Source organism: Somniosus microcephalus, unplaced genomic scaffold (assembly GCF_052327205.1).
Source record: "Somniosus microcephalus isolate GS21.2 unplaced genomic scaffold, FLI_Smic_1.0 unresolved_chr3, whole genome shotgun sequence".
In the NCBI taxonomy this organism is placed as follows: Eukaryota; Metazoa; Chordata; class Chondrichthyes; order Squaliformes; family Somniosidae; genus Somniosus; species Somniosus microcephalus.
The window spans coordinates 63,041,131-63,053,270 of NW_028225181.1; the positions used below are offsets into that span (position 1 = coordinate 63,041,131).

Here is a 12,140-nt window from a genome sequence, read left to right on the forward strand (position 1 = left end):
GCCATTTTAGTTTAAACCCCCCCGAACTGTGCTCGCAAACCTCCCCGCAAGGATATTTGTCCCGCTCTGGTTCAGGTGCAACCCGTCCGACTTGTACAAGTCCCACCTTCCCCAGAAGCAGGCCCAGTGATCCAGGAAACTAAAGCCCTCCCTCCTGCACCAACTCTTTAGCCACGCATTCATCTGCTCTATCCTCCTATTCCTATACTCACTAGCACGTGGCACCGGGAGTAATCCAGAGATAGGAAGGGGTGAGGCCATGGAGGGATTTGAAAACAAGGATGAGAATTTTGCAATCGAGGCGTTGCTTAACCAGGAGCCAATGTAGGTCAGCGAGCACAGGGGTGATGGGTGAACGGGACTTGGTGCGAGTTAGGACACGGGCAGACGAGTTTTGATTGACCTCAAGTTTCCGTGGGATGGAATGTGGGAGGCCAGCCAGGAGTGTGTTGGAATAGTCAAGTCTAGAGGTAACAAAAGGCCCGGATGAGGGTTTCAGCAGCGGATGAGCTGAGGCGATGTCACGGAGCGATGTTACCGAGGTGGAAGTAGGCGCTCTTTGTTATGCTGCAGATATGTGGTCAGAAGCTCATTTCAGGGTCAAATATGACACCAAGGTTGCGAACAGTGTGGTTCAGCCTCAGACAGATGTTAAGAAGAGGGATGGAGTCAGTGGCTAGGGAACGGAGTTTGTGGTGGGGACAGAAAACAATGGCTTTGGTCTTCCCAATATTTAATTGGAGAAAATATTTGCTCATCCAGAACATATCAAGAAAAGCAGTGGTCCTCGAACCAACACCTGGGGAACGCCACTGTGTACCTTCCTCCAGTCTGAAAAACAACCGTTCACCACTACTCTCTGTTTCCTGTCACTGGGCCAATTTCATATCCATGCTGCCACTGTCCCTTTTATTAATGGGCTTGCCAGAAAAGTTGAAGCCCATGGCTGTGGCACTTTATCAAATGCCTTTTGGAAGTCCATGTACACCACAGCAGAGGAACATAGAAGATAGGAGCAGGAGTAGGCCATTCGGCCCCTCGAGCCTGTTCCGCCATTCAATGAGATCATGGCTGTTTATCCAATTTCAGTACCCTGTCCCTGCTTTCTCCCCATACCCCTTCATCCCTTTCGCCTTAAGAAATATATCTAACTCCTTCTTGAATATATTTAATGAATTGGCCTCCACTGCCTTCTGTGGTAGAGAATTCCACAGGTTCACCACTCTTCGGGTGAAGAAATTCCTCCTCATCTCTGTCCTAAATGGCTTACCCCTTATCCTTAGACTGTGACCCCTGGGTCTGGACTCCCCCGCCATCGGGAACATCCTTCCTGCATCTAGTTTGTCTAGTCCTGTTAGAATTTTATAAGTTTCAATGAGAGCCCCTCTCATTCTTCTAAACTCCAGCGAATGTAAGCCTAATCGACCCAATCTCTCCTCATACGTCATTCCTGCCATCCCAGGTATCAGCCTGGTGAATCTTCGCTGCACTCCCTCCATGGCAAGAACATCCTTCCTCAGATAAGACGACCAAAACTGCACACAATACTCAAGATGTGGTCTCACCAAGGCCCTGTACAACTGCAGCAAGACATCCTTGCTCCTGTACTCGAACCCTCTCGCTATGAAGGCCAACATACCATTTGCCGCCTTAACCGCCTGCTGCACCTGCATGCTTCCCTTCAGCGACTGGTGCACAAGGACACCCAGGTCTTGTTGCACTTTCCCTTTTCCCAATCTATTGCTGTTCAGATAGTAATCTGTCTTCCTGTTTTTGCCACGAAAGTGGATATCCTCGCATTTATCCACATTGGGCAGATGCATGGCAAATGCAGTATAATCACCCAACCTGTCCAAATCATACTGGAGTTTCTCGGCATCCTCCTCACAGCACACACGCCCACCCAGCTTTGTATCGTCTGCAAACTTGGAGATACTCCATGTAGTTCCCTCGTCTGGATCATTTATATATATTGTGAACAGCTGGGGCCCTAGCACCGATCCCTGCGGTACCCCATTAGTCACTGCCAGCCACGTGGAAAAAGACCCATTTATTCCAACTCTTGCTTCCTGTCTGCCAACTAGTTCTCTATCCAAGACAGTACCTTACCCCCAATCCCGTGTGCTTTAACTTTGCACGCTAGTCTCTTATGCGGGACCTTATCGAAAGCCTTCTGAAAGTCCAAATACACCACATCCACTGGTTCTCCCTTATCTATTCTACCAGTTACATCCTCAAAAAATTCCAGTACATTAGTCAAGCACGATTTACCTTTTGTAAATCCATGTTGACTTTGTCCGATCCTGTCACTGCTTTCCAAGTGCTCTGCTATTACAACTTTTATAATGGACTCTAGCATTTTCCCCACTACCGATGTCAGGCTTACATCAACCGCATTGCCCTCATCAACCCTTTCCATTACATCATCAAAAAACTCAATCAAGTTGGTTAAACACGATTTGCCTTTAACAAATCCGTGCTGGCTTCCCTTAATTAATCCACACTTATCCAAGTGACTGTTAATTTTGTCCTGGATTATCGTTTCTAAACGCTTCCCCACTACCAAGGTTAAGCTGACTGGCCTGTAGTTGCTGGGTTTATCCTTACACCCTTTCTTGAACAAGGGTGTAACATTTGCAATTCTCCAGTCCTCTGGCACCACCCCCATATCCAAGGAGGATTGGAAGATTATGGCCAGTACCTCCGCAATTTCCACCTTTTACTTCCCTCAGCGTCCTAGGATGCGTCCCATCCAGTCCTGGTCACTTACCTACTTTAAGTACAGCCAGCCTTTCTAGTACCTCTTTATCAAAATTTAGCCCATCCAGTATCTCCTCTACCTCCTTTCGCTATGACTTTGGCATCTTCTTCCTTGGTGAAGTCAGATGCAAAGTACTCATTTAGTACCTCAGCCATACCCTCTGCCTCCATGCGTAGGTCTCCTTTTTGGTCCCTAATCGGCCCCACCCCTCCTCTTACTACCCGTTTACTATTTATATGCTTATAGAAGACTTTCAGATTTCTTTTTATGTTAGCTGCCAGTCTATTCTCATACTCTCTTTGTCTTTCTTATTTCCTTTTTCACTTCCCCTCTGAACTTTCTGTATTGAGCCTGGCTCTCACTTGTATTCTCAACCTGACATCTGTCATACACCCCCTTTTATCTGCTTTCTTACTCTCTGTCTTTTGTCATCCAGGGAGCTCTGACTTTAGTTGCCCTACCTTTCCCCCTCGTGGGAATGTACCTCGACTGTACCCGAATCATCTCCTCTTTAAAGGCAGCCCATTGTTCGATGACAGTTTTGCCTGCCAATCTTGGATTCCAATTTACCCGGGCCAGCTCTGTTCTCATCCCACTGAAATTGGCCCACCTCCAGTTAAGTATTTTGACTCTAGATTGCTCCCTGTCCTTTTCCAGAGCTAACCTAAACCTTATGATACTATGATCACCATTCCCTAAATGTTCCCCTACTGAAACTTGATTCACCTGACGCACCTCATTCCCCAGAACCAGATCCAGCAATGCCTCCTTCCTCGTTGGGCCAGAAACGTACTGATCAAGAAGGTTCTCCTGAACACACTTCAGAAATTCTTCCTCCTCTCTGCCCTTTACACTATTACTATCCCATATTCGGATAATTGAAGTCCCCCATTATTACTGCTCTTTAGTTCTTGCACCTCTCTGTAATTTCCCTGTAAATGTGCTCCTCCATATTGTCCCCACTAGTCGGTAGCCTATAGAATACACCTGGGAGTGTAATGGCACCTCTATTGTTTCTTATCTCGAACCAAATCGATTCTGTCCTCGACCCTCCAGGACATCCTCTCTCTCCAGCACTAATATTATTATTATTCTTCCTCCTCCTTAGGCAGTCCCTCGGAACTGAGGATGACTTGCTTCCACATTAACAATGAGTTCTCAGGTGACTGATGAGTCCAATGCGGGACCTACAGTCTCTGTCACAGGTGGGGCAGACGGTGGTGGAAGGGGCGGGTGGGTTGGGTGCTTGGGTTGACGTGCGCTCCTTGTGCTGCCTGTGCTTGGCTTCCACTTGCTCCCGGCGAAGAGACTCAAGGTGTTCGGCGCCTTCCCGGATGCTTCTCCTCCACTTTGTGCGGTCTTGGGCCAGGGATTCCCAGGTGTCGGTGGGGATGTTACACTTTTTCAAGGAGCACTGTAATATACTCCTTTCATCAATACTGCCACACCACCACCACCTTTCTTTCCTTCCCTATCTTTCCTGAACACCTGATATCCAGGAATATTTAGGACCCAATCCTGCCCTTTTTTGAGCCAGGTCTCTGTTATCACCACATCCTATTCCCATGTGGCTATTAGTGCCTGCAGCTCACCAACCTTACTTACCACACTTTGTGTGTTTAAATACATGCACTGTAAAATTCTTGTATTCTCTTAGTCTGACCCCACCTAAGACCGTACTATTTCTTACTCTAGTGCTCTTTGTATCTCCCACTCTTTTGTGCACCATGTTTTTCCTTTCTATTGCTACATCCTGGTGCCCATCCCCCTGCTAAATTGGTTTAAACCCTCCCCAACAGCACCAGCAAACCCCCCAGCGAGGATATTGATCCCGGCTCTGTTGAGGTGTAACCCGTCTGACCTGTACTGTTCCCACCTCCCTCAGAACCGGTCCCAATGTCCCAGGAATCTAAATCCCTCCCTCCTGCACCATCTCTCCAGCCACGCATTTATCTGCTCTATCCTCCTGTTTCTATCCTCGCTCGCGCGTGGCACCGGGAGTAATCCGGAGATTACTACCTGTTTGAGGTCCTGCTTTTCAATCTCTCTCCTAGCTCCCTAAAATCTGCCTGCAGGACCTCATTCCTCTTTCTGCCTATGTCGCTGGTATGAGCCGCGACCTCTGACTGTTCACCTGTCCGGCAGTCGTTCAGTGACATCCTTGAGCCTGGCACCAGGGAGGCATCATACCATCCTAGAGTCACGTCTGCGGCTGCAGAAACGCCTGTCTGTTCCCCTAACTATCGAATCTCCTATCGCTATTGCTATCCTGATTTCCCCCCACCCCGTGACTCTGGCTGTACTCCCTAGAGGAACCATCGCCCTCACCAGTGCCAGATGCACTCGGGGGACTCCTGCACTACCTGCCTGGTCCTCCTTTTCCTTCTGGTGGTCACCCATTGTTAGGGAGATGGATGGAGTCAGTGGCCAGGGAGCAGAGTTTGTGGCGCAGTCCGAAACATAGAAACATAGAAGATAGGAGCGAGAGTAGGCCATTCGGCCCCTCGAGCCTGCTCCGCCATTTAATGAGATCGTGGCTGATCATCCAAATTCAGTACCCTGTCCCTGCTTTCTCCCCATATCCCTTGATCCCTTTAGCTTTAAGAAATACATCTAACTCCTTCTTGAATATATTTAATGAATTGGCCTCCACCGCCCTCTGTGGTGGAGAATTCCACAGGTTCACCACTCTCTGGGTGAAGAAATTCCTCCTCATCTCAGTCCTAAATGGCATACCTCTTATCCTTAGACTGTGACCCCTGGTTCTGGACTCCCCGGCCATCGGGAACATCCTTCCTGCATCTAGTCTGTCCAGTCCTGTCAGAATTTTATAAGTTTCAATGAGATCCCCTCTCATCTTCTAAACGCCAGTGAGTATAAGCCCAATCGACACAATCTCTCCTCATACGTCATTCCTGCCATCCCAGGTATCAGTCTGGTGAATCTTCGCTGAACTCCCTCCATGGCAAGAACATCCTTCCTCAGATAAGGCGACCAAAACTGCACACAATACTCAAGGTGTGGTCTCACCAAGGCCCTGTACAACTGCAGCAAGACATCCTTGTTCTTGTACTCAAACCCTCTCACTACGAAGGCCAACTTCCCATTTGCCTCCTTAACCACCTGCTGCACCTGCAATGCTTACCTTCAGCGATTGGTGCACAAGGACACCCAGGTCTCGTTGCACTTCCCCTTCTCCCAGTCCATTGCCGTTCAGATAATAATCTGCCTTCCTGTTTTTGCCACCAAAGTGGATAACCTCGCATTTATCCGCATTTATCCACATTATACTGCATCTGCCCAATCACCTAACCTGTCCAAATCATACTGGAGTTTCTCAGCATCCTCCTCACAGCACACACGCCCACCCAGCTTTGTGTCGTCTGCAAACTTGGAGATATTACATCTAGTTCCCTTGTCAAGATCATTAATATATATTGTGAATAGCTGGGGTCCAAGGACCGATCCCTGCGGTACCCCACTAGTCACTGCCTGCCACTCGGAAAATGACCCATTTATTCCAACTCTTTGCATCCTGTCTGCCAACCAGTTCTCTATCCAAGTCAGTACCTTGCCCCCAATCCCATGTGCCTTAACTTTACACGCTAATCTTTTATGCGGGACCTTATCGAAAGCCTTCTGAAAGTCCAAATACACCACATCCACTGGTTCTCCCTTATCTATTTTACCAGTTACATCCTCTAAAAATTCCAGTAGATTAGTCAAGCACGATTTACCTTTTGTAAATCCATGTTGACTTTGTCCGATCCTGTCACTGTTTACCAAGTGCTCTGCTATTACATCTTTTCTAATGGACTCTAGTATTTTTCCCAATACTGATGTCAGGCTTACCGGGCTATAATTCCCCGTTTTCTCTCTACCACCTTTTTTTGAAAAGTGGGGTCACATTAGCTACCCTTCAATCCATGGGAACTGTTCCAGAGTCTATAGAATTTTGGAAGATGACCAGCAATGCATCTACTATTTCTTTGTTCCCCATTATAAATTCCCCTGATTCTGACTGCAAGGGACCTATGCTTGACTTCACCAATCTTTTTCTCTTCACATATATATATAGAAGCTTTTAAAGTCAGTTTTTATGTTCCCTGCAAGCTTACTCTCATAATCTATTTCCCCCCTCTTAATTAATCCCTTTGTCCTCCTTTGCTGAATCCTAAACTGCTCCCAATCCTCAGGTTTGCTGCTTTTTCTGGCCAATTTATGTCCTCTCCTTGGATCTTATGCTATTCCTAATTTCCCTTGTTAGCCACAGTTGATTCACCTTTTTTGTTTTATTTTTATGCCAAACACAGATGAACAAATTCTGTAGTTCATCCATGCAATCTTTAAATGTTTGCCATTGCCTATCCACCGTCAACCCTTTGAGTAACATTCCCCAATTAATCCTACCCAACTCGCGCCTCATACTATTGTAATTTCCTTTATTTAAATTCAGGACCCTAGTCTCTGAGTCAAATGCTTCACTCTCCATTTTAATGAAGAATTCGATCATCATAAAAAACCTGCAAAAGGACATAGACAGGCTAAGTGAGTGGGCAGAAATTTGGCAGATGCAATATAATGTTGGAAAGTGTAAGGTTATGCACTTTGGCAGAAAAAATCAAAGAGCAAGTTATTATCTAAATGGAGAGAAACTGCAAAGTGCTACAGTACAAAGGGATCTGGGGGTCCTGGTGCACGAAACACAGAAGGTTAGTATGCAGGTGCAGCAGGTGATCAGGAAGGCCAATGGAATCTTGGCTTTTATTGCAAGGGGGATGGAGTATAAAAGCAGGGAAGTCTTGCTGCAGTTATACAGGGTACTGGTGAGGCCACACCTGGAATACTGCGTACAGTTTTGGTTTCCATATTTAAGAAAAGATATACTTGCTCTCGAGGCAGTTCAGAGAAGGTTCACTCGGTTGATTCCGGAGATGAGGGGGTTGAGTAGGTTGGGCCTCTACTCGTTGGAATTCAGAAGAATGAGAGGCGATCGTATCAAAACATATAAGATTGTGAGGGGGCTTGATCGGGTGGATGCGGTGAGGATGTTTCCACTGATGGGTGAGACTAGAACTAGGGGGCATAATCTTAGAATAAGGGGCTGCCGTTTCAAAACTGAGATGAGGAGAAACTTCTTCACTCAGAGGGTAGTAAATCTATGGAATTTGCTACCTCAGAGAGCTGTGGAAGCTGCGGCATTAAATAAATTTAAAACGGAGATAGACAGTTTCCTAGCTGATAAGGGAATTAGGGGTTACGGGGAGTGGGCAGGGAAGTGGACGTGAGTCTAGGTTCAGATCAGTCATGATCCTATTGAATGGCGGAGCAGGCCCGAGGGGCCGTCTGGCCTACTCCTGCTCCTACTTATGTTCTTATGGCAGGAATGACGTATGAGGAGAGATTGGGTCAATTGGGCTTATACTCGCTGGAGTTTAGAAGAATGAGAGGGGATCTCATTGAAACTTATAAAATTCTAACAGGACTAGACAGACTAGATGTAGGAAGGATGTTCCCGATGGTCGGGGAGTCCAGAACCAGGGGTCACAGTCTAAGGATAAGGAGTAAGCCATTTAGGACAGAGATGAGGAGGAATTTCTTCACCCAGCCATGGTCTCATTGAATGGCGGAGTAGGCTCGAGGGGCTGAATGGCCTACTCCTGCTCCTATCTTCTATGTTTCTATGTTTCTGTCCTATGAATGTGCCTCCTTATTGTTGCTTCTGCATGCTAACTTCTGAAAGTTAGCATGCAGGTACAGCAAGTAATTAGAAAGGCAAATAGAATTGCCTTTATTGTAAGGGGTATGGAGTATAAAAGAGGGGAAGTTTTGATGCAACTTTACAGGGCGCTGGTGGGACCACACCTGGAGTACTGCGTACAGTTTTGGTCTCCTTATTTAAGGAAGGATATACTTGCATTGGATGCAGTGCAGAGAAACATAGAAAAATAGGAGCAGGAGTAGGCCATTCGGCCCTTCGAGCCTGCTCCGCCATTCAATATGATCATGGCTGTTCCTCTATCTCAATACCATATTCCCGTTCTCTCCCCATACCCCTTGATGCCTTTTGTGTCTAGAAATCTATCTATCTCCTTCTTAAATATATTCAGTGACTTGGCCTCCACAGCCTTCTGTGGTAGAGAATTCCACAGGTTCACCACCCTCCGAGTGAAGAAATTTCTCCTCATCTCAGTCCTAAATGTCCTACCCTGTATCCTGAGACTGTGACCCCTCGTTCTAGAATCCCCAGCCAGGGGAAACATCCTCCCTGCATCCAGTCTGTCTAGCCCTGTCAGAATTTTATACGTTTCAATGAGATCCCCTCTCATTCTTCTAAACTCTAGTGAATACAAGCCTAGTCGGTCCAATCTCTCCTCATACGACAGTCCTGCCATCCCAGGAATCAGTCTGGTGAACCTTCGCTGCACTCCCTCTATGGCAAGCATATCCTTTCTTAGGTAAGGAGACCAAAAGTGCACACAGTACTCCAGGTGTGGTCTCACCAAGGCCGTGTATAACTGTAGTAAGACATCCTTGCTCCTGTACTCAAATCCTCTTGCAATGAAGGCCAACATACCATTTGCCTTCCTAACTGCTTGCTGTACCTGCATGTGTGCTTTCAGTGACTGGTGTACCAGGACACCCAGGTCCCTCTGTACATCAACATTTCCCAATCTATCACCATTTAAATAATACTCTGCCTTTCTGTTTTTCCTACTGAAGTGGATAACTTCACATTTATCCACGTTCTACTGCATCTGCTATGTATTTGCCCACTCACTCAACTTGTCTAAATCGCCTTGAAGCCTCTTTGCATCCTCCTCACAACTCACAAACCCACCTAGTTTCGTGTCATCAGCGAACTTGGAAATATTACATTTGGTTCCCTCATCCAAATCATTGATATATATTGTGAATAGCTGGGGCCCAAGCACTGATCCCTGCAGTACCCCACTAGTCACCGCCTGCCACCCTGAAAAAGACCCATTTATTCCTACTCTCTGTTTCCTGTCTGTCAACCAATTTTCAATCCATGCCAGTATAGTACCCGCAATCCCATTGCCTTAATTTTGCACACTAACCTCTTTTTACGTGGGACTTTATCAAAGGCCTTTTGAAAATCCAAATACACCACATCCACCGGTTCTCCATTATCTAGTCTACCAGTTACATCCTCAAAAGGCTCCAGTAGGTTTGTCAAACACGATTTCCCTTTCATAAATCCGTGCTGACTTTGTCTGATCCCGTTGATATTTTCTAAGTGTCCTGTTATCACATTCTTTATAATACTCTTTAGCATTTTCCCTACTACTGATGGTAGGCTAACCAACTTGTGCAGCAGCTGGGGCCTGAAAATCAGCTTCACTGCCCCTGGGCTGGAAAAGGGGGACATGAGGCAACATTCTCCCTCTTACCCCTTTCTACACTCCTTTTGCAGGGTTTTAGAAGTGGAGCATTTACAGACAGGAAGCTCAGACCAAACATCACGTCAGGGTCTGACAGAGTCGCTCGATTCATCAGGACCTGAATATCATCGGCCATTGCACATGGAAGGAGAGAGCAGCGATCGCAGTGCAGACAAACCACACACATGTTCCGTGTGTAGACTCTGATTCAGCCAATCGCCTGACCTGGCGAGACACGTGCACCGTCACACCGGGGAGAAACCGGGTAAAGGTGGGAATGGATTCAGTTCCCCGTCTACGTCAGAAGTTCATCCGCACAGTCACCCTGGGGACAGTCCGTTCACCTGCTCCGTGTTTGGGAAGGAATACACTCGCACATCCCACCTGCTGAGACACCAGCTTGTCCACACTGATGAGAGACCGTTTCAATGTTCTGACTGTGGGAAGAGGTTTAAAAGCTCCATGAATCTGATGACACACCAGCGGTCCCACACTGGAGAGAGACTGTTCATCTGCTCTGTGTGTGGGAAGGGTTTCACTGTGTCATCCAACCTGCTGCAATGTGAGCAAGTTCACACTGGAGAGAGGCCTTTCTCCTGCTGTGAGTGTGGGAAACATTCCACTCAGTCATCCATCCTGCAGACACAGCACCGAGTTCACACTTGGGCGAGGCCATTTAAATGTTCTGACTGTGGGAAGAGCTTTAAATACCCCGGGGACCTGAAGCAACACCAGCTTGCTCACACTGATGAGAGGCCGTTTAAATGTTCCGACTGTGGGGAGAGCTTTAAAAGCTCAGGGAATCTGACCAGACACCAACGAGTTCACACTGATGAGAGAGCATTTAAATGTTCCAACTGTGGGAAGAGTTTTAAATGCTCCGGGTCTCTGACCAGACACCAGCGAGTTCACACTGATGAGAGACCCTTTAAATGTTCTGACTGTGGGAAGAGCTTTAAAAGCCCTGGGGTTCTGACCACACACCAGCGAGTTCACACTGGGAAGAGACCATTCACCTGCTCCGTGTGTGGAAACGGATTCACTGATCCATCCAAACTGCTGAGACACCAGCTTGTTCACACTGATGAGAGAGCATTTCAATGTTCTGACTGTGGGAAGAGCTTTAAATGCTCTGGGCATCTGAAGCAACACCAGCGAGTTCACACTGATGAGAGAGCGTTTACATGTTCTGACTGTGGGAAGAGCTTTAAAAGCTCTGGGGATCTGCTGAGACACCAGCGAGTTCACACTGTTCTGTAGCACAGGGCCCTGCAGACAGCTGGGTGACATGAACATGGAATGGATGAATGTTTTATAAATTCCTGTACTATTGTTTAATCTTTCAAGCTGTTGTGCTGATGATTCCCTTGATTTGACTGTTCATGTTATTTTTTCCCTTATCACAGGCAATTGCCTATTAAAAGTCAACCATGTGCCCCCTTTTTAAAGGGGCACAACCAATAAAACCTGTAACATAACAAAAAAAAGTTTAAAGGGAACTTAACAAATGAAGTTAAAATTCTATTTTCGGTGGTGATGATGCACACCAGTCCCTCCGGTACCCACCGGTCGTGGAAGGCCTCGAGCGCGCCAGTGGACTGTTCATGTTATCACATAGAATAGGTCGACAAGTAAAGGCACAACGTCTGGGTGTGAATCTAATAATAACCTCACGGACCGTATAGGTGTGATACCCAGACGGGCTTGTGGTTATAGTCTGGTCACAGATGGACTAAATCCCCTTTACTCACCTCTACAACAGGTGATGGAGATTCACAATCTGCACAGGGTGGGGAAGGAACCTCGGAACAGGACGAGGCCATTCAGTCCCTCGAGCCTATTCCGCCATTCAATCAGATCACGGCTAATCCGTATCTTACTCCATCTACCCGCCTTGGTTCTGTAATCCTCACCACCCATACCCAACAAATTCTATCAATCTCCATTTTGATATTTTCAGTTGACCCCCAGCC

At 46.9% G+C, this 12,140-nt stretch overlaps 1 protein-coding gene across 1 annotated transcript; it reads left to right on the forward strand.

The window, feature by feature from the left end:
- The first annotated feature begins 531 nt into the window (after positions 1 to 531).
- LOC147091628 (uncharacterized) lies at positions 532 to 11,427 on the forward strand. The gene is made up of 2 exons (XM_085976618.1): positions 532 to 548; positions 10,380 to 11,427. Exons 1-2 carry the CDS (start codon positions 532 to 534, stop codon positions 11,425 to 11,427), a joined length of 1,065 nt encoding a protein of 354 aa, XP_085832744.1.
- Positions 11,428 to 12,140: the final 713 nt, after the last annotated feature.